Below are 27,378 nucleotides of genomic sequence, written 5' to 3'. Positions count from 1 at the left end.
TGACACTGTTTGTGTCCGACGGGGGAAGGCGCAGCCCGCAGTGCATGCCCGGCCGGGGCCAGAGGTCAGGGGCCACTGTGCCCTGTCCAGCTCCTGGCCCACTCCCTCTCCCGTCACCCGTTTGCCCCCTTGTTCCTCGTCTTCCCTTCTCACCCCCTCCTCCTTGCTGCTGCCCCAAAGAAGCACATGCTGCTCTTTTCCTGGGTCTTCTATTATATCCCATGAGAGACAAGTTACTCCATCTCTGGGCCTCACTTTTCTCATCTTTAAAATGGAAATGATCACAGGTCGTGGAGTTGTTGGTTTTGATACCGATTAGCCGTTTGGGACAGTGCTGGCCACATGACTATCTCAGGAGTGTTGCCTCTCGTTTTGTTTCTCTTGCCTCGTGGTCTGGTGGTCATCTTTTGTGGCTTGAGCTTATCTTTGGCCTGTCTCTTCCTCCACTCAGTGGCTCACCAAGTACTCTCCCTAAGAGGAGTTCTGGGGAACAGAATTTTCTTCACCTTGTCTGTAACTCAGACGTAGGGAAGCCAGGTGCTGAGAGAGCATGGGGAAGGAGGTTAGTTCTAACTGAGGGAGGTGGAGGAAGACTTCCCAGAGGTGGGACATTTGGTGTGGGGCTCTGAAGGATGAATAGGAGTCTGCCCATTTCAGGCAGAGCATGTATAAGCAAAGTAAAAGGGCATTTTCACCAGGATTTGGCTCAACAAGAAACCTAGTCCCGGGCTTCCCTGGTGGCGCAGTGGTTGAGAGTCTGCCTGCCGATGCAGGGGACACGGGTTCGTGCCCCGGTCCGGGAAGATCCCACATGCCACGGAGCAGCTGGGCCTGTGAGCCATGGCCGCTGGGCCTGCGTGTCCGGAGCCTGTGCTCCGCAACGGGAGAGTCCACCACAGTGAGAGGCCCGTGTACTGCAAAAAACTTGTTCCCTAAAAAACTTGTTTTTCCCTTCCTGTTAGGCAACCTCAACAAACCAGACCAAATACTACATCTCTTATCGTCGCAATGAGTTTGTCCCGATGAAGCTGCCGAAGTACGCGTTGCCCAAGGTACGAGTGGGTTCCCCGTTCCGCCGGGCCCTGAGCCGGGTGCTGAGCCTGCCCTGACTCGTGGGGCTGCAGGGCTTTTGCACCTGTGCTTGCTGGTGGCCAGGTCAGGATGGGTAAGAGCAAGCTACTGCCCCCTCCCCCTCCAGCTACTGCCCTTCCCCCTGCACTCCATCCTCACACGTGCCCAGCTTCATTCTGTCTTAGAGCCTCTGCAATGTTCTTCCCTCTGCCTGGTCTTTCTTTTCCCCAGACTTCTGAACATGTGATGTTTCAGACAAATGTCTCTTCCCACTGACCCTCCAGGCTGGTCCAGGCCTCGGTTTCCTGCTCACACTCCACCCTTCTCCTTCCTGACACTCAGGGTGCTGGGAACCCCCTGTTTCCATCCTGCTTTCAACTAGAGTTTCCAGGGCTGGGAGGCCGTTTCTGTTTTATTCACCTCTGCATTCCAGCTGCCTAGCATTGTGCCTGGTAGGTAGTAGGTGTTCCATTAATGCTACTTCCTTCCCCTTGCCTGGCCGACAAAGAAGGGGGACGTGGAGGCTGTCCAGACCCTGCCCCTGCCCTGCCTCAGGGTGAACTCCACAGCCCCCTCCCTACCGATATTTTATTCCAACTTTACAAAGGAGGTGATTGATGTTCAGAGGGGCTGAATATCCCGTCTGAGGTCACACAGCTTGTAAGAAACCAAAGCAGGTTTCAAACCGAGGTCCAGGCGAGTCTGAGACCAGCCTTCTGCCGCATCTCCCTCCAGAGGACGGTCTCCATCCCATGTACATAATTCAGAAGCGCAGACTGAAGCAGCCCTTCTCCCCCACATACTTATCGAGCATGAAATGTAAGCTAGGAGCAGACGCTGCAGCTGTGAGTCAGACACCCCGGTTTCCTGCCCTGGCTGGGTTTTCGGAGGAAACAGGCAGAAAGTCAAGCAGACGACAAATGTGTCAAATAATTGCAAGCTGTGATTTGTACTGAGAAGGAAATGAGAGGCCGAGGCAGACAGTGACGGAGGGTGGGGGAAGCTTCCCTAAAGGGGATGTCTCATCTGAAGCCCAGCGGGTGGGGGAAAGCTGTTCAGGTGTAGGACAGTGCAGGTGCAAAGGCCCTGGGGCAGGAGAGACCTGTCTGGAGGGTGGAGAGGAGGTGAATGCGCTGGCCGCTGCAGGCCCGGGGGCTGTGGCTTGCTGGAAAGGACTTGGATTCAGGAGCTGCTGCTCCGGACATCACAGACCCCTCCTGAGCCAGAAATGGGAAAAGTGCCTGAGACTTTTAAAACCTTTTAAAAGCATCTCTTTAGAAAGAGAAAAGGAAGAGGGGGAAAAAATGGAAAGGAAAGGAAAGAAAGGAAAGAAGGAATCTTAATAAAGTCCCTCCAGTGTTGGCCGAGTAAATAAATGAAAAGCTAATGGTTTCATTTATGGCAAGTGCCTTTGGCATCTCTGGAGGGCGGGGGGCCTTTCAGCTTCTGAGAGGCTCTTCCTCTGCCACTGGCGGCTGCAGCATCAGCAGCATTCTTTGTCCTAGTGTTGGGGGTGGTGGGTTGAGTGGACCCCTGGGTCTCTCCCTGCTCCCTTCTGGTACTGGGGCCTGGGCAGATGCTGCCCCTTTCCTGGGACGGAGGAGGCTGGACCAGCGGCCAGGCCATTTCTGAGGGTCTTCTGAGGAGACTGCAGCCACAAGTCATGACCTCTGTGACCTTGAGCCCTGGCTGCACCTCCCTGGTCCGTGGCTGAGACAGCAGTGAGTGTTTCTTGGTCTTTGGGGGGAGGTTTGCAGGAAGCACCACTGTGAGTCCCGCTGCAGGCCCTTGACAGCACGTGCTACCTGCTAGCTTCCCGTTTCTGCAGAAATCAGGGGTCACTGGAAAGAGTTGTGAGGCTGTGATGTTAGTGCTGCCCCCGCATCGTAAGTGATGACAGAAACAGACATGCCCCCCCTGCCATCCAGTTTCAAGGGATGACCAGGAGCCCACTTATGGCGGTGGCATTTGCATTGACACTGTGTGTCCTCGCTCGGGGGTCCTGCCCAGGACCCAGTGACAGGCAGCGGAGGACCATGCACAAATCAGGCTGCTCTCAGGCATCACCCACCCGCACCCCGAGCCCTGCAGGGTCCTCGAGACCACATTTGGTCTTTGCTGAGAACCTTGCCCATCCAGGGAGCTGGCTACTTCCTCTCCACCAAATTCAGGAGAGCAGCCAGACGCCAGTGTCCCCACCAACAAGGAGAGCTAGCTAATTGAATTCCCTAATCAGATTTGGTTGTTATAAGGTGAATTTGTAACTCCTGCCTGTTTCCTACCCCCAAACCAGCCCCATCTTTTTTTTTTTTTTCTTTCATTGCCCAAGTAACATCATGGAAACAATAGAAATCAGAGCAGAGGGGAGCTCACCACAGCCTCCCTCCCTCCCTCCCTCCCTCCCGAGCCCTGTTTGGTTTCCCTCCATCCTGGGCCCCAAGCCAAGGCGACACTGCTGTAGCTGTATCATTGCAGACACTCTGTCTACAGCCTGGCTTTCACATGACAATGTCTCAGGAGAATTTTTCCCAAATGATACATGATACCCACCTTAAACGACTGCAAAACTTTCAACTCAGGAGACCGTACCTTGTTCAGCAAAGCCAGACTCCTGTTGTTCAGACATTTGGGTTGTTTCCATATTTCATAATTATAAACAGTGCTGTCATGAATATATTTGTGCCCACAGGTATTTCTTTTTTTATTTTCTCAAGTCAGTCTAAGAAAAACTTCTGGACAAAGGATATAAATATTTGTGGAGCTTAGTTGCTTTCTAAAAGGGTTCCACCAGCAAAGTTAAAATAGACCAGTTTCAACACAGCTTCACCAAATTTTGTGTTGTATCAATTCTATTTTCCTTGTACTTAAAAAGGTATAAAAGGTACCATTCTGCTGTTTGAATTCACCTATCTCTGAAACCTGTAATGGGTAAACAGTTTTTATTATATTTGCCAGCAGCCTTTGCTTAAATTGTTTACTTGTAGAGATTTAAAAAAAAATTTACTCATGTTCCCTAACAGGAAAAAAAAAAATAGGCAAAGGCTATAAACAGACAAAAGAGGGGAAAAAATCCAAGTAACTATTGATTATATAAAAATATCCATAAGCATAAAGTAAATGCAAATTTACTTTAAAGTAAAAAATAGTCTTTTATCTGTAATATGTTTACATAAAATAAAATAAAACCCATAAAGTGTAAGAATAAAGGAGGAAGTGACATCAGGGAAGAGGGTGGAGTGGACAGTACAGGAGTCTGTCTTCTCACTTAGACAACAATCCGCTGTCAGAATCTGCCTGATGTAATTGTTTTGGAACGCCGGAGTCTATTCAAAGGCTTGTAGCTTCCAGGGGAAGGCTTGCACCATAAATCAAGGTTAATATCCACAGTTTTAGCTCTTCCCAAGGAAGCAGCTACCCATCTCCTACTCCTGCCCCCCAGCCGCGTGGCCGGCAGCTCTGTACGTATTCCTAGAGCAGGCACACAGCTTGCCGGAGCCAGGGTGGGCATAGGACCTTGTCCTTAAATATTGGACCTTGCCCCCCAATATTGGGAGTCTGTGCTCTGATTGTTGCTTCTGATCATGCATGCAGACACCCAGGCCCACAGCTATTATTGCAGCCACCAGCAGCTGAAGCAGCTTCTAAGGGATTTAAAGGGCCATGTTACCAAGCCAAACTTGGGTCCGCTCGCCCAGGTGCAGCAAAGTCAACCCACTAACACCAGGTTGTGGTGAAGGAAAGTGCGGTGTTTATTGCAGGGCACCAAGCAAGGAGTCCGGGCAGCTAGTGCTCAAAATACCCGAACTCCCTGACAGGTTTCAGGCAAGGTGAGGGAGGGGCATCCCAGGGTATGTGATCAGCTCGTGCGCAATTCTCGTGATTGATGGTGAGGTAACAGGGCAGGGTGTCATAGGGATTAACGTTATTAATCCTTGGGCACCAGTAGTTCTGGGGCAACATGCTCACGATCAAGTAGTTAACTCCTCCCATTTGGTGGTGGTATTAGCATCTGCAAAACAACTCAGAAAATGTGCATCAGATACTATTACCTATGTCCTTTAGAGAGGAGATAAGCAGAGCATATGGAGGAGGGGTCTGTCCCGGGAAGTCCCCACAGGGTCCTGCTCAGTTACAGCCAGAACCTGTTTCCACTGCCACCCCACCTTTATTTTCCTTCCTTTCCTTTTGGGAGCCAACATTTAAGGACTGGGACATTCAAAAGCAACCACACATATGGAGGAATTTAGAAAGTCCCCAAGCATGCCCAGGAAAGAGCTCAGGCTCAGAAAAGACCTGAGGACTCCAGTGTACACCTCAGGCTGATCCCTGGCAGGCAGAGAGCCTGCAGCCGTAAAATCTAAATAAAAAACTAAAAAAAACAGCAAACCCCGAGGGAGGGAGAGAATCTGATTTCCAGAGTTACCACATTATTAGATTCCAACATCCAGTTTTCAATAACAAAGAAACCACAAGGCAAAGAAAGAAAGTACAATCCATTCAAAGGGGAAAATACCAACAGAAGTTATCTCTGAGAGAGACCAGATGGCAGATCTACTAGACAAAGACTTTAATACAACTGTCTTCAGGATGCTCAGAGAGCTAAAGGAAATGTGGAGAAGGTCAAGAAAACAGAGTACAAACAAATTAGATCTATAGGCATACCTCACTCTGTTGTGCCTTGCAGATATTGTATTTTTTTCCCACAAATTATAAGTTTACGGCAACCCTAGCCCTGCGTGGAGCAAGTCTATTGGTGCCATTTTCCCAACAGCATTTGCTCACTTTGTGTCACAGTTGGTAAATCTCACAATATTTCAAATTTTTCATGATTACCATATTTGTTATGGTGAGCTCTGATCAGTGATCTTTGAAGTTACTACTATGATTGTTTGGGGCCAACTTAATTGATAAGTGTCGTGTGTGTTCTGACTACTCCTCCAACCGACCATTCCCTCATCTCTCTCCCTCTCCTTGGACCTCCTTATTCCCTGAGATACAGCAACATTGAAATTAGGCCAATTAGTGCCATTACAATGGCCTCTAAGTGTCCCAGTGGAAGGAAAAATCACACTTGTTTCATTTTGTATTAAAACCTAGAAATAATGACGCTTAGTGAGGAAGGCTTGTTGAAAGCCAAGACAGGCCAAAAGCTAGACCTCTTGCACCAAACAGCCAGGTTGTGAATGCAAAGGAAAAGTTCTTGAAAGAAATTAAAAGTGCTACTCCAATGGAAACACAAGTGATAAGAAAGCCTTATCGCTTATATGGAGAAAGTCTGAGTCGTCTGGATAGAAGATCAAATCAGCCACAACATTCCCTTAAACCAAAGCCTAATCAGAGCAAGGCTGTAACTCTCTTCATTCTATGAAGGCTGAGAGAGGTGAGGAAGCTGCAGAAGAAAGTTTGAAGCCAGCAGGGGTCGGTTCACGAGGTTTAAGGAAAGAAGCGACCTTCATGACATCAAAGTGCGAGGTGAAGCAGCAAGTGCTGGTGCAGAAGCTGCAGAAGGTTATCCAAAGCTCCAGCTAAGATCATTAATGAAGGTGGCTACACTGAACAACAGATTTTCAATGTAGACAACAGCCGCTATTGGAAGAAGATACCATCTAGGACTTTCATAGCTAGAGAGGAGAAGTCAGTGCCCGGCTTCAAAGCTTCAAAGGACAGGCTGACTCTCTTGTTAAGGGCTAATGCAGCTGGTGGCTTTAAGTTGAAGCCAGTACTCATTTACCATGCCCCAAATCTTACAGCTCTTAAGAATTATGCTAAGTCTATGCTGCCTGTGTTCTGTAAATGGAACAAAGCCTGAATGACAGCACATCTGTTTACGACATGGTTTACTGCATATTTTAGGCCCACTGTTGAGACCTACTGCTCAGAAAAAGATTCCTTTCAAAATATTGGACGTGGGGCCTGAAGATGGGACTGAATTGCTGCAACCTCATGAGAAAACGTTAAGGAATGAGGAGGTGCTACTTATGGATGAGCAAAGAAAGTGCTTTCTTGAGATGGAATCTAGTCCTGGTCTAGATGCTGTGAAGATTCCTGAAATGACAACGAAGGATTCAGAATATTACATAAACTTAGCTGGTAAAGCAGTGGCAGGGTTTGAGAGGACTGACTCCAATTTTGAAGGAAGTTCTACTGTGGATAAAATGCTATCAAACAGCACTGCTGCCACAGAGAACGTGTTCATAAAAGGAAGGGTCAGTGGTTGCAGCAAACTTAAGTGTTGTCTTCTTTAAAGAAATTCCCACAGGCACCCCAACCTTCAGCACCCACCGCCCTGATCAGTGGGCAGCCAGCAACATTGAGGCAAGACCCCCCACCAGCAAAAAGATTATGACTCACTGAAGGCTCAGGTGATGGTTAGCGTTTTTTAGCAATAAAGTACTTTTTAACTAAGGTGTGTACATTTCGTGAGATATAATGCCATCGTACACTTAATCGACTACAGTATAGTGTAAACATCACTTTGATATACACTGAGAAACCAAAAAATCTGTGTGACTCACTTGATTGTGATAGTTGCTTTATTGTGGTGGTCTGGAACGGAAACCACGGTATCGCCAAGGTATGCCTGTACCAAAAAAATAGATAGAACACACAAATGGAGCCAAAAAGAAATTCTGGAGCTAAAAGGAACAATAATTGAAATGGAAACTCCACTAGAGAGATCCCAAAACAGATGTGAGCAGACAGAAGAAAGAGTCAGAGAACCTGAAGATAAGATGACTGAAATTACGAAATCTGAGGAACAGAAAGAAAAAAGATTGAAGAAAAGTGAACACCATCTAAGAGACCTGTGGGACACCATCAAGTGGACCAATACACACATTCCATAATGCGTGTCCCAGAAGGAGAGGAGAGAGAGAAAGGGGCAGAAAAACTATTTGAAAAAATAGTGGCCCAACACTTCCTTGAAATTGATGAAAGACATGACTGCAAATATCTTTAAAAGCTTGGTGAGCTCCAAGTAGTATAAACACTAAGAGTTCCACACCAAGACACATCATAATCAAACTGTAGAAAGACAAAGAAAGAATTTGGTGAAGGTGTTCGTTCATTCGGCTGTTCCCTGGATTTTATGTAAAAATCTATGGGGAAATTTCCCCTATCATGCTTGCTAAAAATGTTTTTAAACTTTCCAAAGTTACTTCTTTAAAATGTTTTCACTACAACTAATGGCATAATGCAAATATATACCATTTCTACCCGCTTACCTCTCCGTTCCTCCTTTCCAATCTCACATCTTCATTCCTCAGTGTAACTGTTGTAGGAACTCTTAGAGACATCTCAATATTCGTTTTTCTTCTTCATCTTAGTTTAACAAACCCCAGATTTTAGCTGGTACATTGCTTCCCAGCTAGGACTATATCTCCCAGCTTCCCTTGCAGCTACATGTGGTTGTTTCTAGAATCTGGTCAGTGAGATTAAGTGGAATTGTCACATCTGGGAGACTTCTCAGAGTTCTCCTTTAAAGGCAAGCCTTTCTCTCCCTCTTTCCTGCCTCCCTCCTGTTGCCTTGCATGTTGACAAGATGACTAGAGCTCTAGCAATCATCTTGAACCATGAGGACAAGGGCCATATCATGGGACAGTAGAATGGTGACCCAGAAGGAGCCTCTGTCCCTGGTGATTCCAGCTTCCATCCTGGAATGTCTATCTCTGGACCCTTTTACATTCGTGAGAAATGAGTTTCTATCTCATCTGAGTCACTTTTTTTCCCAGTTTCTATTACTTACAATCAAACCTACTTCTACCTGATATCAAACATTGGCAACTCTGGTGTTTCCACATATTTCTCTAGGCCATATAGCTATACATACATGCAAACACATATACATATGTGTAATTCTTTTAATGTCTTTTGTTTAAAAATGGAGTCAGCAAACGTCTCTGCTTCTAACTTTTTACAAAAAGAATAATGTAAAGGCAAATTTAAGAAAAAATTGCATATTATTTATCACTCTCTAATCAGCGAAGATTTTCAAAAGCCTGTTTCAATGCATGAAGTTAAATGAGCGCCCTCTAGCCCTGCTGGTGGGGAAGGAACGTATACGCTCAGGACGATGATTGAACAACACGTAACAAGAGCTTTAAAAATGTTCCTGCTCTCCGATGCAGCAATTTCCCTTCTTAGATTTGTGATGAGGAAATACAGAGACGCAGAGATCTATGTCTGGGAATGTTTATGACTGTCTTGCACTTAATGCTGGAGATGCTAAAGCTCACCAGTGGGGAAATAGTCAATGAAATACGGTACATCCACAAAAGGGAATACCATGCAGTCATAAAAGTGCTGTTTATAAATAATGCTAACGACAGAGGAAAATGCTCCCCATATAATGGGAAAGAGCAAAGCTGCAAACCATACGTGAAAAACTATATGAATCCCACTTGGGAAAAAGCCCAGAAGTAAACATTTTTAAATGTTAATGTCAGGTCTCTCTAGGGGTAGCACTACAGGAAGCTTTCTCTCCTTTACACATTTTTCTTTGTTTCCCGGATTACAGTAAACATTTACCCAGGGGCGGGGGCGGCAAAGTCGGAATTAATACAATAACAGTAAATACTGATTGCTTCTCGTGTGATTAATGCCGGGCACTGCATGAGCTCAGAAACTCGGGCCGATGGAAGGCTTTTTCCTGCTGAGGCTGCAGAATGACCAGTTTCCCAGTGGACACAGTGCAGCCTGGCCTGGGGCCGAGCATGGAGAAGTAGGAGGGGAGGTGGGCGAGAGAAGCAGAGATGACCTCACTTCCCCGGTTTCACAGGCGTCCCTCAGACGCCCTACCACCCTACTGTCCCATTTCACAGATCGGGACCGCCAGGCCTGTGACCCCTGACTCTGTAACCCCTCCCTGGCTGTGAGCTGCTTGGTCCACCCATGTCCGTGTGTTAGATTTACAGCCGCGGACCAACGCCCCGCTCGTGCCGCAGGGTTCTCCCTGGTTGGGAGGTGCATCGCAGGTGTTTCACGGCACTGCCTCCCTTTTCTGCAAAGCCCCTTCTTTTGGCTGCACGGCTCGGGGGGGCGGGTGGGCGCAGGCAGGAGGCTAAGGGGCCTTCACCAGCCTGTGCCCTGCCCAGGCGGCCTCTTCTTCTCACGATCGAAGGTCTTGCTTGGCTGCACAGAATAGGGACCCCATCTGCTATTAGAGAAAGAGAAACATTTCCTGTCTCTGTGCCCTAACATCAGGTGAGAAATGCAAAAGGAAGTGTACCCCCAAACTGCGCCACCTGCAGTGGGCGGGACGGAGGGTGGTAGCCAGCCCCCTCCCTCCGCCATCCATCCTCAGCTCCTGGATCTTGGCAGCTCTACTGCCAGAGGGGCAATAAAAGTCTCGGAGTGATAGAAGGCAAACAGTAGGGGCTGCAGAAGAGCTCCTTATGGCTTTGAAATGGGCCTGTTCGGATGCCTTTTCACGCGCCTCCCATGCAGTAGTTGGTGCCGGCTGGGAATGAAAAGGAAAACGAGAAACTAGGGTTAGCCCTGGGTTTCTTCTTCTTCCTTTTTATTCATTTTTTTTTTTTTTTTTAATTCTGAATTGTAAAATCTGGCGCTGACACCCCGGACGGCTGCCCGGCCCACTCAGGAGCTGCCCGACCTTCTGGTCCAGGTGGACCCCAGGCTCGGGGCCTTGGCCTTGGCTGCTCAGGCCAGCCCCCTTCCTGCCTACTGGCCAGGCGCCCGCCCTCGGCTCCCATAGGGCCCTGGGCAGCCCAGTGCCCTGGGGGAGGGGGCCTTGTTGGCTGTGTGCCTGGCGGGGGCCAGGGGTGATGGTGGCCTGGCCAGGGGGAGCTGTGGGCAAAGGGCAGCTCCCGTAGCAGGCCGGTGATGCAGTCCTGGGCGTGAGTCTGGAGTGAATTAATCCATCCCTCCCACCAGTGTACGTTCCCAGAGGGCAGAGGCCAGCGGGGCTCCCTGGTGTAGCCCTGGGCCTAGAACAGTGCCTGGCACACAGTAGGCTCTTAATGAATACGTGTTGAATGAATGAACGGACAGATGACGGGCTTGATCCTCGGGATGGGAGGGGGAGGGGCCCGGGAGGAGACGCCTCCGCGCCTCCCAGAGGTGATGGTCTGGGCTGCATTCTGACGGTCTGGGGGTGCGTGGAGCAAAGCTCCCCCTCCTCGCTGCAGGGGCAGATGGGAGGAGGTGTCACTGCGCCCCACCCAGTATAGAGGGTGGGAACGTCATCCCCATTTCGGAGGTGAGAAAACGGAGGCCCAGGGAGGTAAAGGGACTTGGCCAAGGTCATAGAGCTGAGAGGGCAGAGCCAGGATGAGAATCTAGGTCAGCCTGACTCCAAGAGGGGTGTGGCCAAGCCCCTCACCCCCGCCAGGCCTGAGGCCTGCCCCGCCCCCCAGGCCTGCTCACCCCTCCCCCCATTCCCCCTCCCCCCCAGGCCAGCTTCCCTCTCCCGCGTGGGCCCCCAGCCCGCCTCTGACCCCGGCTCCCCCGCCGTCCCCAGGATCTGCAGGTCATCAGCACAGACGAGAGCCAGGTGTTCGTGGCCGTGCAGGAGTGGTACCAGACCGACACCTACAACCTCTACCAGTCGGACCCGCGCGGCGTACGCTACTCGCTGGTGCTGGGGGACGTGCGCAGCTCGCGGCAGGCGGAGGAGAGCGTGGTCATCGACATCCTCGAGGTGGGACCCTCAGTGCGGGCTGTGGTGGGCCAGGTGGCACCCCTGTCCCGGCTTCCCCCCCCTCCCCCGGCTTCCCTCCCCTCCCCACCTCCACTGCTCCAACCCGGGGACCTCCCAAAATTCTGTCAAGGGGCAAATATTTTAGGCTTCGCCGGTCAAAAGGGTACTACGCGGGTACTTTTAGAACAGGAGAGAAAACTTGCTCTTTCTGATGAAATTCAAGTAACAGTAATGGAGCACCGTGTGATACAGGTCTGCTAATGAGAAGAATGGAATTTGGGGGGGATAACATTCTGCTGAGTTGGGGTTCAGGTTGTGGTCCCCATCATCGACTCGATCACCATCTGTTATCTGTTCAGGGCTCCTGCCCTGAACGCCACTGCATGAAACAGGCAGGTGACAGAAGCTGGGACCCTCCCCTGTCCATCTCCGGCCTCGCGGCCTCCCCGGCCCCAGCCCTGGTCTCCTTGTCCCTCCCCTCTGTGTATCCCATGTCCGTCTGGCTGTCTCTTGCTCCCTCTGTCTCTCGCTTGGCCCTGCAGCTCCTCTCTCTGAGGCTGGGGGTTGAGGCCTCCCCGCCTGCAGTCCTCAGACCTCCCTGTGCCCTCCCTGGGGCCCCACCCCTATCTGTGTCCCATTTAAGCCGCTTGCTCTTGTCACGTGACACCGAGGGGCGGATCAGAGGCTCCGAACTGGGGCTTCCGGCTCCCACGCCGGGCTCCCTCCCGCGAGAAAACACCCACGCACCGTCCTGTACTTGGATTCCGTGAATGTCAATCCCTCACCCACGGTGGGCCCAGCCTGGACCTGGCCTTTCACGGTCACCTCCTCTGTTCTTGTCCACACCAGAGCCGGGGAGGGGGTCCCTCAGCCGCTTTACAGGTAAGGAACCCGAGGCTCAGACAGGGCAAGCCACCTGCCCAGGTAGACCAGAAGTCAGCGAAAAACCAGAAGTGGCCCAGGTCTGTCGGTCCAAGCTCCATCCATCCTCCTGGCCAGCATTCCCTCGGTAGGTCATTCACCCTTAAATTCCTCCCTCATGCCCTGCCCTCAGGGAGCCCCCAGCCAGTGGGCTTACCTGCAGGGGCCGTGTGTTCTCGTAGTAAACGCCAGTTGCGGTCCTGCCAGGCTCTGCTGTCCCTGCGGAGCTGGGGAGGGTGTCCCGTGGGTGGCGAGCTGAGCCTTGGGCATCAGTGCGTGTCAACCCGGGTGGGAGGCGTCCTCCTGGACAGAGCCAGGGCTGCAGCCTTCCTCCTTGAGTTGTCAACAGCTGAGCAGAACCGAGGGAGTAATGAATGTAATCATTTGTTTACAATGAGAGCCCATTTGTCAGGGTTTACTTCCCGAGCTGGACAGCCTGGGGCTCACTGCTGCTTGCTGAAAGTTACGCACAGGACAGGCGTGTAATCGACACGTAAGGAGGGCACCTCGGGCGGGAACGTCCAAGGCCCACTGCGGATACCCGGTACCCCCTGTACCGCACACCAGGCTCCAGGCCCTACCCCCGGGACACAGGGAGGAGCAGACCACCTCTCACAGGGCTCCGGACTCTACAGGAAGACCAGCTCCCACCTGGTGTGTCAGCCTCTAGAAGACACCATGAGGAAGTCAGGGAGTACTTCCTGGAGGAAGGGGTGCAGACCGAATTGAGGCTGAGCAGAAGTTAGCCAGCTGAGGAGCCAGGGAACAGTGATTCACGCCAAAGACCAGGCAGTGAGAGGCCGTGGGGATGGGAGGGAGTTCACAGTGGTCAGATCCAAAGCTGGGCCCCCTCGCAAGTGACTGTGCTTCTCTGAAATCCACTTAATGGGGATCACAGGTAGTGGTTACAAGCACAACTCCGGAGCCCCACTGCCGGGGTTCAAATCCCAGTTCTGGTATGTGTTTGCTGTGTGACCTTAGGCACATTACTTAACCACTGTGTGCTTCAGTGTCCCCATTGTGAAATGAGGACGACAGTAGTACCTTCCTCAGAGGGTTGCTGTGTGAATTCGAGGCCTCCGTTTCCGTTAAACACATACAGCAGCACCTGGTGCCAACTCAGTGCTCGGCAGGCTCTCGACAGTTTTCACTGCAGGTGCCTTTTCTGTGGATTCGAGATAGTGCATGGGAAGGGCCTGGCCTAGAGGTTCTACACATGCCCCAATTCCATTACTGTCATGGTTATCGTTCATCCAATGTCAGATCCAGGAAAAATGTCTTATCCCAGACGTCACGGGCAAATACTGACCCGAGAGGCCTGGGCTTTCAAGGGCCTGTGAGCTCTGACCTCTGCAGGATGAGTCCTGGTTCCAGACAAGGTGGTACCCCTTTTCTGAGGGCCTCTTTGTGTTGGAGCTTGTGTTAGGAAGGGGGTTGAGGGGGCTTCCAGTCTCGTGCCCTGACCCTGAGGAACCCTGGCCACAGCTGGGAGACGGTCACTGTAGTGGGCTGAACGGGGGCCCCCGAAAGCTACAGCCACAGCGAATCCCTGGAACCTGTGACCGTGAGTTTATTTGGAAAAAGGATCTTTGCAGCTGTCATTAACTGAAGGATCTTGAGATGAGCTCATGCTGGACCCTAAACCAATGACAAGCGTCCTGGTAAGGATCAGAAGAGGAGACGCAGACACACAGGAAAGAGGGCCCTGTGAGACGGAGCAGAGAGTGGGGTGATGTGGCCACAGCCCAGGAACACCTGCAACCCCTTGAAGCTGGAAGACACGAGGAAGGATCCTCCCTGAGAGACCAGAGGGAGGGCAGCCCTGCCAACGCCTTGGTTTTGGACCTCTGACCTCCAGACTGTGAGAGAACAAATTTCTGTTGTTTTAAGCCCCCCCCCCCCCGCCACCAGTTTGTGACGCTTTTGTCACGGCAGCCCCCAGGAAGCGAGCACAGCCACGACGGGGGCGGTTATGTGACGTGGGCACATCCATGCCGGAAGCCAGTGCTCAGCTGATCACACCCTCCCCAGGGAAACAGAGTGTACTTCCTGGCCCTTGACATTGGCCAACAGGGCGGCCTGTTACTACCTCTTCTGGGATGGGAGGGTCCGTGTTATTTACTGCTGAGTGTTTTCACGGAGACCAGTCAGGATATAAAAGAGCGCTTTCCAAACAAAGCAAGCCATCACTGGGCAAATCAGCAACGTGTCTGCCCCTAGGACATGAGGGGAGGCATCTAGACTCAGCACCCAGCAGGCCAGATGCCCGCCCCGTGGGGATGCCTCAGGTGAGCCAGAGACAGAGTGATGTCACCATGAGTGAGAGGAGGGGCTGCGGTCCTCCTGCCCCTGGGGCTGTCCCCCAGAAGGACCATCCCCTAGTCCTCGTCTGTGGAGGTGAGGGCCAGACCCCTGGTTTCCAGCCCAGAGAGAAGCATCCTAGCAGAAGACACAGGCAAAGGGGGATTGAGGTTATAGCAATCGGCAGATGGGAAGATTTTCCAGAATTCTCCATGGGGCCCACTACAATCTCTAGGGTCCTCACATGTGGAAGGAAGGGCAGAAAAACACACAGAATCGTGGAAGAATGGCCAGGGAGATGCTATACCGCTGGCTTTGAAGAAGCAGGAGGGGCCACAAACCAAGCACCTCAGCACCCCAGACACGGGGAAAGACAAGGACACCATCTCCCCCGGAGACTCCAGTTGCTTTCAGCCCGATGGGACCCGCGTTGGACTTCCGGCCTCCAGAGCTGTAGCATGATCAACGTGTGTAGTTTAAGCCCCTCTGCCTGTTACCTGTTGTAGCAGCCACAGGAGGTTCATACACAGTTCACTGAGCGTCTGAACCTCTGGGATCCGCCCTGGCCTGCTCCCCACCTGTCAGACACTTGGCATTGAGGCTTAGGAAAGCACCAACCTCCTGGGGTCTGAGAATTTAATGAGACGGTACATTAACTCCCTCGCCCGCCACGTAGAAGGCACTTAACAACTGCATATTATGACTCTCACCCTAAGCATCCCACTTGGCCGTGGAACTTCAGGTAAATCCCACAACGCAGCCTCAGCTGCCTTGGCTTCCTGCTCTTTACAGAGCAGCAAAAGCTGCTTCGGGCTCACGGGGGCTCCGAGGAGCTCCGGCCGCACCAGCGGGCCTCGGTGACTGGGTCCAAGTCTTCTGTGCCCAAGGAACTTGCCAAAAAAGTTCATTTCTGTGGAACCAGGAGGTTGAACAATTGGGAATTGCTGATAGCTGACCCTTTCTTGTGCGCGAACTCAGTAACCGATTATGGGATGTGTGTGGTCACTGCCCTGGGCCCCTCTAGAAACCCTGAGAAAGGGGGCACAGGGAACTTCGAGCCCCATCCAGGGCAGGCTGGGGCCGGCACAGACTCTGTCCTCACAGTCTGGCATCTGCGTGTGGCATCTGCGTGTGGGGCTGAGCTGAGGCAGTCCCCGGATGAAAGCCCAGAGCGACTCCATGGGTCCAGGCCCTGTGGGTCCACTGGGAGGGAGGCGAGGGGCTAGGGCTCTGAATCAGGAGCTCCGGCTAAAGACAGCGTGACCGAAATGCACAGGCACCTCGGGGACCAGGGCTCTGCTTGCCGTCCGACAGCCAGGGTCTGGACCTGGGAGGACAGCTCAGTGTTGTGAAATGCACTCGGAATTTGGGGTCAGACGGTACCTGCTCCCAGTCAAAGCTCAGGCCAGCGTCTCCGGTCCCTTTTCCCCCGCAGACCCACTTGCCTCCAGGGTGTATAGCCAGCTTCAGCTCTGGGCTGTTCTTGGGGTGAAATGAGGCCGTGCACACAGAGCTCTTAGCAAGGGGCTGGGCAGGCTTTTGCCATCCTTCTTGTACTTCTGTCCCAGGTCCGAGGGGTGAAAGGAGTCTTTCTGGCGAACCAAAAAGTCGACGGGAAGGTGGTGACGCTTATCACCTACAGCAAGGGCCGAGACTGGGATTACCTGAGGCCTCCCAGCACGGACATGAACGGGAAGCCAACCAACTGCAAGCCTGTAAGTGCCCTGCTCACTGCATACACCTTCCCCGGGGTGGGCACTAGACGTTACCTCAGGACCCAGGGGTCAGAGATGCTGATGTCTGAGAAGGACCATCTGGGAGACATGAACCACCTATTTCTCTGGGTGTGGTGGAGAGGGCCACATGGAACTCCTTGCTTTACAGAAGAGTTAACTGGAAGTCAGAGAGGGGAGTGTATCAGTCAGCTCCTGCCACAACAGTGCTGTGTAACAAGCCGCCCCAAACAGCAATCACTCTTCTCGAGATCTGTGAGAGGCTGGGCTCGTTCATGCACCTGGGGGTTGGTCGATTTAGGAAGGGATCTAGTATCCTCCTTCTGGGACCAGCCCATGCACATTCTCAGGCAACAGCAGAGGTGCAAGAGAGTGAGCAGAAACATTGCAAGAACACTGCAAGCCTGCTTGTGCATCTGTTAAGCCCTGTTGGCCAATGTCAAGGGCCAGGAATTACACTCTGTGGAAGTGGGGGGGCTGGATAAGTGAGGGGGAGCCAGGACACAGCCCAAATGTCATGAGCCCTAAGCCAGTCCAGCTATTCCAAGGGTGCCTTTCTACATGAATAGGAGTATAGGCTGCCCCAGTGTCTTCACTGCCTTGGGGGTGGAGAGGGCTGGAATGCCCTTTTCTTCTTATTCAGTAAACTCCTACTGACACCTGAAAACCCTGTCTAGATGTCCCCTCCACTGAGAAGGCTTCACTGGGCACACTTACTTCTATTTCCCCCTGGCTTCAACCGGAAGGCCCTCACAGTCAAGGACCCCCATCCATTGCTGTGCCTCTGTAACTGAAAGGATAACAGTGCCTATTTCACAGGGATAGTCATTCAACAAACACGTAAGGGGACCTACTATGTGCAAGGCACTGTTCTGGGTGTTGGGAATATATCAGCACACTAAACAGCAAACAATCCCACCCTCCTGAGATCTGCCTGGATCTCTGCAGGGCCCCTGAAGATGGTAGGCACCCTGCCTGGACAGCCACTGACCACCCGCCAGGGCCGGGGTGGGGCTCTGTGCTCTCTGGGCAGAGCCTCGGCCTGGGCAGTGTCAGTCCCTCGCGCCCTGACCTCACCGACCAGGGGCCTGCGCTCAGCCGCTACGCAAGCCCCCCTCCCGCTTATAACGGGATAATAACACCTGTCGACCACCGGGGAGAATTAATCACCTGCCCCTTGTAAAAGCCCTTCTGAGAAAAAAATTGCTGTGAAAGGGCTGATTTTTGTATCATCATCGACAAAGTTAAGCCATGTTAATCTGTCAAAGCAAGTTCTCGCTAAGAATAGATTCTTGTCTCCAATTATGCAGCTCAGCGAGGAGATAACCTTTCAAGATTTATGTCCCGGCCTTGAAATAATAAAAGTAGGGGTCAGCTGGTAAGCGCGTGGCTGCAGGCAGGCACGCAGAGAGCCCGACGAGCACAGTGGACAGAGGACAAGTATCGGGACAGCCAGCTGGGCACAAAAGCCAGAAATCGATCCCAGCCTTGGCTCCGAGGCCCAGCACGCCGTGTGCGCAGACCTGGCAGCCGCGGGTGGGGGCGTGCCGGCTGGGCCAGCGTGGCCCTTCTCCTGGGTTTCTTCTCCGTGTCCACTCAGCCACGCGGCCTCCAACTGCACAGGGCAAGCTACACTTGAGGGTTTATTTCTCATCAGAAATGTGATTCCTGCTTATTGCCAAATACTTGGAAAAAGCAGAAATGTACAGAAAGGGGTATAAGTTACACCTGTAACCGCGTCACCCAGAAGTAATGGTCCTCGGGCATTTTTCTGGTCCATCCTTCGGCTCACAGTCACGTTCAAAAGTCCTCTGTGGGATCCTGACACGTGTGTGATTTCTGAGTCTTCCATTTTTCTCTTAACTCTGGGTCGTGAAGGTTTTCCCGGGCCATTTGACCAGCTCTCTGGCTGGGGAGATTTCTTCCCAGTGACAGGGAATAGATGAGTGTGGATCAGACCTGTTTTAGGATGAGAAATGGCCCTTGGAAGACGGTTTTGCATCTGTTGACATCTGGGCTCAGAAGGAAAACCCATTCGTGTTGCTGCCCGTGGTAACGCTTCTCAGCCTCCGGGCTGAGCCGAGCAGTGGGGCGTCCGGCAGGGGCGGCTGGCGGTGTGGCCCTCCAGCCCTCCGGCAGGCTTTGCCACACGCCTCTTGAGTGCACCAGCCGGCCCCTGCGTGTAGAGGGGCCGAGAAGGGGGAGCCTTGGGACGGTGTGGGCCTCCCAGCTCGGTCCACGTCACATCCACCCAAGCGCTGCAGGTACCCGGGCCACCCCACCAGGATGAGGCATTCAGCACCGACTCCCCGGGCGCCAGCCTGTCCTTGAGGTCTTCCCACCCTTGGCCTGGGTGTCCTCGGGGGACCCTGCCGTGTCTGACTGTACACCCCGAGAGCAGCCTGGCACACGATGCTTCCCATCCCGTCACGTGTGCAGGTGCCCAGCGCCCTGGGGGTCGGCCTCTCCAGCCCTGCCTGGCCTTCCAAGCCCTTTATCAGCTCAGCTCAGTGGGCTGGGCCTTGCGTCCGCTTGTCAGATGCCAGCAGAGCACCCGCTACAGCTCCAGGACCGGCTGGAAGGCATCTGTGTGGCCCTCCACGGCGCCAAAGGGGACTGCAGCTCTGTCTGTGGGCCAGTGCCGACCGCAGGGAATCCACTTCTAGCTCCAACAGGCGACCGGCAGTCAGGACAGAGCAGCAGTGGGCTGGGCAGTGGGAGGGGCAGCCAGGTTCTATGAGCCACGGCCTCAGACTTCCTCTGTTCACTGCGCGCAGAGACAGGGATATTGTGTGCACAGCGCATCAGGGAATGTGGAAAAGGCCGGTCGCGGCCTGGGGAGGCCAGCCCAGAAGCTTGGCCACTCCAGGCCCCGCCTGGCCCCCCGGGACCTCTGGGGCATCAGAGCGGGGCCATGCCTGGGCCGGACCTTCTCAGCCCGGGAGCATGCCAGTGGGACACAGGAGGGCGGGCCACGTCCCTGCCGAGGGTCCTGTTCCTCCTGACGTAGAGCTTCCTTCTGCAGGTAGCAGGACTTGGCCCTGCTCAGAGAGGTCATGGGCACCCCTCCCCCTGGACACGCCCTCCCCGTTACTGCCTGGTGGTTGGATGGGCGAGGGGGCCGAAGGGTGTCACCACAGGTATTAGGTCACCAACCTGCTTGTCAGCTGTAAGAGACCAAGAGAAATCCAGAAGGGGGGACAGCTTAACCTTCCACAGGGGGTCAAGTTTGTCCCGTTCAATCTAGGTGTTCCTGGATGGGGACTCTCCTCCGCGGTGATTCCGTGACCGGGCTCCCCCCGCCACGGGGCCCTGCCATCTTCAGCCTGGGGCTCCCGGCTGCCCCGGGGAGGGTCTCTAGCCCAACCAAGTCTGCTTCAGAAGGGGCCTCTTTCAGCTCATTTTGCCCCCTCTTATTTTGTTTGTTTTTGGTAGCTTGACTGAGGTACCAGTCACATCCCATACAATTCACCCATTTAGGTGTGCAATTCAGTGGTTTCTAGTATCTTCGCGAGCTGTGCAACCGGCACCGTAGTCCATTTTAGACCATTTTCATCCCCTCAGAAGGAAACCCTGTACCCTCTCGTCACCACCCCCATCTCCCATCCCACCCCCTGCCCTGAGCAACCACTCATCCACTTCCTGCCTCTGTAGATTTCCCTGCACTAGACGTTTCCTGTCAGTGGAGCCGTACAGCATGTGATGCAACAAATACGTTTTTTTAAAACTCTGGTGCAGACAAATAGAGCCCATCGCCCACTGGATCGGGCCCTGGTGGCGTCTGACCCAGATCCACATCGAACGTACTGATCGGTTCCATTTTTAACTTCAGATAATCTGTGTAAAACATACTCAGTTCACGGACCAGAAGCAAGTGTGAAAGAAACATAAACTGTAGAGAAAAAACATCTCTCGGATGGATTTCGGGAGCCAGTAGAATACAGCAATGACAGTGGAGCTCTGCAATGACCCGGGAGGTGTGGGCGACAGGCAGCCCCGGCTAATGGCTGGCAGGTCACTGCCCGGTGCCGTGTCCGGTGGCCTGGAGGGAGCTGTGCGGAGACCTTGGGCCTTGTCCCGTGCCCTTGTGGTCTGTTGTGGATGTGACAGAGGGATTGTGGCCTTGAGTCACCGAGGCCAGGGGAGAGGAGACTCGGGAAGGTCAGTCCAGAGGACACATCATTCTCAGCTCGTCTGTTCCCCCAGGATCCCCCAGCCCCAGCCAGGGGAGCTGGCTGTGGCCTCTGCCATCTCAACAGAGGGTGGGGCTGCAGGCAGCTGGGGTGGAGACAGATGAGGGGTGTGGCAGCGCCGGGCAGGAAACAGCTGGTGCTTCCTCGTTCTGGGGGCTGCTGGCCCAGTTTGCCTGGAAGTACCAGACCGGCCACGGGGCTCAGAGCATGGACTTTGGAACCAGGCAGCCTCAGCTGTGGTCCCAGCCCCACCACTGCCCTGGCAAGTTGCTGGTAAAGTACTGGTGCCGGCCCAGAGGCAGCGGAACAGCAACGTGAGTTGCCGTTGGATGTCTTATTACAACCAGTGTCTCCGCCCCTCCAGCCAGGGCACCAGCCGGGGCTGCGTCAGGGTTGCACTGATGCTCGTGAGTAAACTGGGCTCTAGCGTGCCTACCTTACCCCCTGACTCTCCCATAGGGCGCAGGGCTTACGGGGTGTCCTGCAGCTGTCACCCGATGCCCAGGCTACCGTGGTCACCTAAGAGGCCCCCAGTAAATGTTCTGGGCGGATGAATGAATGAATGAATGAACGTGGGCATGGACCTTGCAGTCTCCCTCCCGGAGTCCCGTTCTGCAGCCCAGCTCCGCACTCAGGAGCCACGTTGGGGAGCCCACCCTCCAGCACCTAGGCTGGGAGAACCCTCCACTGGAGAAGCCCACCTGGCCGCCAGCCTCCAAGCCTCCTTCTGCCCTCCCCCGACCCCTCTGAAGCACTCCTGACCCTACCTTCACGGCCAAAAAGCCACAGGGGTGGATTCAGCCTCGGCCTTACCTTTTCTCAGGTCACTTCTCCCTCCCAAGTGCTGACCGTGGCTCCCTCTCTCCCCTCCGCAGCCGGACTGCCACCTGCACCTGCATCTGCGCTGGGCCGACAACCCCTACGTGTCAGGCACTGTGCACACCAAGGACACCGCCCCCGGCCTCATCATGGGCGCAGGTAAGAGGTTGCCATTACTGTCAGGAGCCATCACTGCCTGCAGGACGCTCCAGTTTCAAGGGTAGAACTTGATGGTCACGGGCCTGGGGCCATGGTGTATCCACTGGGGGCAGTGCCACAGTACCTCCAGGAAGCCAGCTCACCTGGCACATCACCCTGAGGGGTGATTGCATAGCCCAGAGTGGGCACCTGTTATGCATTGACTAATGAAAGGTGGATGGATGATGGATGGAAGGATGGATGGATGGATGGAAGGAAGGATGGTTGGATGGAAGGATGGATGGATGGATGGAAGGAAGGAAGGATGGATGGATGGAAGGATGGATGGATGGAAGGATGGAAGGATGGATGGATGGAAGGATGGATGGATGGATGGATGGATGGAAGGATGGATGGATGGATGGAAGGATGGATGGATGGATGGATGGATGGATGGATGGAAGGAAGGATGGATGGATGGATGGATGGATGTGTAGATGGATGGGTGGGAGGATGGATGGATGGATGGAAGGAAGGAAGGATGGATGGATGGAAGGATGGATGGAAGGAAGGAAGGATGGATGGATGGATGGATGGAAGGAAGGATGGATGGATGGATGGATGGGTAGATGGATGGAAGGATGGATGGATGGATGGAAGGATGGAAGGATGGATGGATAGATGGAAGGATGGATGGATGGATGGATGGAAGGATGGTTGGATGGAAGGATGGATGGATGGAAGGAAGGATGGATGGATGGAAGGAAGGATGGATGGATGGATGGGTAGATGGATGGGTGGGAGGATGGATGGATGGATGGAAGGATGGATGGATGGATGGGTGGGTGGATGGGTAGATGGATGGGTGGGAGGATGGATGGATGGATGGAAGGATGGATGGATGGATGGGTGGGTGGATGGGTGGATGGATGGATGGATGGATGGGTGGGTGGATGGGTAGATGGATGGGTGGGAGGATGGGTGGGAGGAGAATTGGATGGTTGAAAGGATGGATAGTCAGATGGCCCAATGGAAGAATGGATAACAAAATGGCTAATGAATACATAGAAGGATGGATGGGTGGGTGGATGGATAGATGGACAGGAGGACAGTTTGCATCATGGTTGACTTTTATTGGTCCCTAAAGAAGGTTCTAGTTTAGTGGGGGAGAGAGAGACACATATACAACTAACATAAGGGGGAAAAAAAGAAGTATACATTGTGATTGTGTCTGTCTACTCCATTAAACTAGAACCTTCTTCAGGTATCACTAAATGTATGCTGATCTAAGAAAACTCTAAAATAAGGTTTATGTGAGTTAGAAGAATCATTCCAAATAAAATCACATGTTTTACAAGTCCATTGCCAGGTAGCGGCTGGCGTCTGGTTTTCCTTTTACCCATCAGCGTGGGGATAGCCTCACCAGCTCTCAGCAGCTAAGGCCGGGGAAGTGTCCCTGATGCCATGGAGACAAAGGCGGGGAGGACAGGACTGTGTGCATCGTATCCACAGTCGCTATGGTGGCCCTTTCTCCCCGGCCAGGCCCTGAACTCTTCTAATCACCATGACAACCCTGAGAGGTCAGTACCCCTACTTTATGGAGCCCAAGGAGAGGGAAGACTTGCCCACAACTTGCAAGGTGCCAACAGGAAGCTTGAGACCCACCCCAGGCTCCTCAGGGAAGGGCAGCCCCAGCCCCAGCCCCAGGAGGGGCTGCTGTGCCCCTTGAACCTGCAGTAAGCAAGGCTCTGGGGCGGGCCCATCAGGCCCGCCACTCATCTGGGCTGTGGAACGGCCAGGCTGAGGCTGTGCACAGCCAGGGTGCAGGTGGGGCGAGTGGCAGTCGGAGAGACAGTGTCTCTGCCCATCGCACGGGGGGACCACCAAGGCCTGGGCCGGGGCTCACAGCTTCCTGAATCAGGGGCTCCCTCCCTCTGTCTACTCCAGCACCATCTGCGACCCGGAGGATTTGCACCCCAGACCCTGAGCTGGATGACGCATCCGCCCCTTCAGCAGACGTATCCCAGCACTGAGGCCCGGGCCTGGCTGTGTGTGAGAGAGTGAATGAATGAATGAATGAATGAGTGAATGAATAAATGAGTGGCCGTGCTGAGATGGCAGGAATGGCCTTCCAGGCAGAGGCGGGAACGTGTTTTTCAGAACGACCGAATCAGAGCCCATGAAGGGGCTGGGAGGTGAGATCCCCTGTCTGCTCTGTGAGTCTCTGATGGCGGGAGACCTTGGCTATCCGAGGGGCGTCTCCCGTTATCCTGGAGAGGGTGGCTTTCCAGTAGGGGAGCGAGCGACACAACCAGACAGAGAGGACTGCAAGTAAAGCCTTTCATCTTCTGAGTGTCCTTCTGTTCATCTGCGGCCCCGGGGGTCTTCATCAATGACTGCGATTGGGGCGGGGTCTGCCCGCTTCAATGACAGACGTGCGTCAATCAGTGAAAAATCACACATGAGCCTCCATTTCAGTGCAGCTCATGGGGCTCCAGGTCCCATGCAGGGACGGGCTGGGTCGCCCATGTCGGGCACCCCCTGTCTTGTGGACTCTGATCCCTGGACCTGAAGGCGATGGTGTGTTTTTTTTTTAACATCTTTATTGGAGCATAATTGCTTTACAATGGTGTGTTAGTTTCTACTTTATAACAAAGTGAATCAGCTGTACATATACATATATCCCCTCCCTCTTGCGTCTCCCTCCCACTCTCCCTATCCTACCTGGCATGGACATATATACACTACCAAATAGATAGCTGGTGGGAAGCGGCCGCATAGCACAGGGAGATGAGCTCAATGGTGTATTTAAAATGCATGTTCGTGATGGGTTGAAACCCCAAATTCTTGACCAAAGTACAAAAGGCGGAATTTCAAATGTTTCCACCGCTCAACGGCCTTGAAAGCTCTGGACGACCATTCCAGCCCCCCAGGGATGCTGTGAGGATCTGCAGGAGGTTCACTTCATTGTATGCCAGTCACACGGAGAGCGGGGAGCGGAGGGGGTGACCTGGCAGCCTCCCTCCCTCTCACTGTCCGCCCAGGGGCAGGATGCTACATTTATATTTCATTCTGCTGCTTTTTCATCCCACCCTGGCTCTCCTGAGACGGATCCATCCGTGCAATGTGGGCCAACTGAGGTGTAAACGTTTTACATCCTCCGCTCCCACCCTGAGCGTCTGCTGGGAACAGAGGGGAAGGTGGAATGAGCTGGGCTCCCTCGGTCACCGCTGCGGCCGCCGAGCGGGGACCAGTTTCCCACTGGCGGTCCCCACAGCGGGCTGGACGACGTGGCAGGAGCAGTGGGGCCACGTGACGGCCTGTGCCTGGCTCAGCTTCCCGAGGCAGCCATGGGCGATGGCCGCCTGTTTCCAGGGAGTCTCTCTCCTGATCTCCCCGCCATCCATCCCTCATTCCGCCCTGAGGCAGGCAGGTGGGAGTTACGAGCCCCAGGTTCTGCCACCTCCAGCTGCGGGGCCTTGGGCATTTACTGGACCCTCTGAGCCTCAGCTTCCTCACCTGCAAAACAGAGGATGAAACTCCATCGTAAGGCTGATCTGGGGATCAGGTAGAACGCATCCACACCAGGTGTGTTCTACAGGTGGCCCTGTCGTTTGAACAGCGTCTGGACATCACTGCCCTTCTACTGGGGACCTGCCCTCCGGCTCAGTGGGCAGAGGCCAGACCCACAGATGGAGGTGGAAAATGGAGCCATGAATCCAATGAGAAAGGGAAAAGGATGGTTCAAGAAGCAAAGACCAGGGGCTTCCCTGGTGGCGCAGTGGTTGGGAGTCCGCCTGCCGATGCAGGGGACACGGGTTCGTGCCCCTGTCCGGGAAGATCCCACATGCCGCGGAGCGGCTGGGCCCGTGAGCCATGGCCGCTGAGCCTGCGCGTCCGGAGCCTGTACTCCGCAACAGGAGAGGCCACAGCACTGAGCGGCCCGCATACCGAAAAAAAAAAAAAAAGACCGGAACTCGAGCTTCTAACTGCCAGGGTCTAGAAACAGCCATAGTGAACCCAGAAATAAACCCAGCGGGCCGAGAGTGCCAGCTGGAATGTTCTTCCTGACTGGGCGTGTCAAGGGGATGCGTCCTGCAGAGGTAGCAAATCACAGACGGATGGCTGAGACAGAGGGCGCCGGGCCCGATTCTGACTTGGGCCTTTCCAAGCTCTTGCCCTGGGGCTCTACATCTCCCTGAGCCTCCGTTTCTTCATCTGTGAAATGAGGGTAATAATCTCGGACTTGGGGGCACTGAAAGGTCTGATGCAGGTGGAAGGCCCTCCCTGCCCCACTGCCCTGCGCCCGTCCTGGGCCACCGCGCAGCACACGCTGCTTCCGGCTCCTCGTCTGGACGTGAACCCTCAGGACCACACAGAGCACAGGCTGCAAACGCTTCCCGGACCCCGGCTCTGACAGTCACGTGACTGAAAAAACCTTGAGGGGCCTGGACGGGATGCTCGGAGCACCCCCGCCCGCTCTGTGCCTGGAAGACCCCCGGGGCTCCCGGGAGGAGCCCAGCCTGCCGGCCCTCCTGCAGAGTCCCTTCCTCTGTGACTCAGCCAGTCGGGGACCCGTCAATCCCATCAATCAACCTCATGGATCCCAGATGAGAGGCCGAGGGCCGGGAGGAGGTCAAGAGCCGACCCGAGGCCCATCAGCCAGGCGGGGTCACCCGGGGCCTAGAAGCCGGGGACTTGGCAGCACCCGGAGGACCAGAGGGGCGGTCCCCTTACTCCTGCTCCAGCTGCCGCAGGGCTTGCTCCGCCACGTTGGGGGCCACGGTGAGGGGTCCTGGGGTGGGTCTTGTGCTGTCGCTTTGCTCTGTTCTGGCCCTGAGGCCTGAGCCACTCCGCAACCTGAAGACCGAGGAAGCAAGGAGAGGAAATGCAGTATGTGAGCGCTTACTGTATACCAGGCCCTGAGAGCACAGAAGCGGGGTGGAGGGGTCGGGGTGTTGGGGGAGGAGGTCCAAGGAGACCCCAGAACAGCCCGGAGGGGACGTAGAGGGAGGCCTTTCTTAGTCGCATCCCCAGGCCTCAGTTTCCCCTCCGTAAAGTGAGGGCACCAGCTCCCGTGTTCCTGCAGAGCCTCCCACTCTGGTGGCCTGTGGATGCGTTCTGTGAATTTCCCCTTAATTTCCCCCGGTGGCTGTTAGGTGACCGGCAGCCTGACAGCCTTGGTAGACGGAACAAGGAAAACAGATTGCGTCACTCAAAAGACAGACATCGCACCCCTGGAATCATGGACTATAAATTTGCCTGGGAAGTAGAGCTGACGCCGCATCCTTTGCCGCACGGCTTCTGTATTTGACGCGCGGGTCCTGGCGTCCCTGCTGGCATCTGGAAGGATGGGGAGATAAAGGGCTCGCCTTCCTTCCTCTGCCCACGCCCAGCTGTTGCGTTCATTCACTCATCTCCCTCTTTTCATTCAGCAGCCTTTCCTCAGCACCTTTAGGTGGCCAGGCGGGTAGAAGGGAACCCAGCTCAGTACCTGGCCCTCTGCCCCACCTCCCCTGACTGACCTCCCCTCCCACCTCCGTGC

At 54.1% G+C, this 27,378-nt stretch overlaps 1 protein-coding gene across 1 annotated transcript in view; it reads left to right on the top strand.

The window, feature by feature from the left end:
• Nucleotides 1-27,378, top strand: part of SORCS2 (sortilin related VPS10 domain containing receptor 2) — a gene marked incomplete at its 5' end in the record, with an annotated part of 475,854 nt that overhangs the window by 408,537 nt on the left and 39,939 nt on the right. The window contains 4 exons of the mRNA XM_079921045.1: nucleotides 963-1,052; nucleotides 11,549-11,728; nucleotides 16,519-16,665; nucleotides 21,752-21,854. Of these exons, the coding sequence (XP_079777171.1) occupies nucleotides 963-1,052; nucleotides 11,549-11,728; nucleotides 16,519-16,665; nucleotides 21,752-21,854 (520 nt within the window). The remainder of the gene's footprint in view (nucleotides 1-962; nucleotides 1,053-11,548; nucleotides 11,729-16,518; nucleotides 16,666-21,751; nucleotides 21,855-27,378) is intronic.

Source organism: Stenella coeruleoalba (assembly GCF_951394435.1).
Source record: "Stenella coeruleoalba genome assembly, chromosome: 4".
Lineage (NCBI taxonomy): Eukaryota > Metazoa > Chordata > Mammalia > Artiodactyla > Delphinidae > Stenella > Stenella coeruleoalba.
This window is presented reverse-complemented; position numbering and strand designations above follow the sequence as displayed.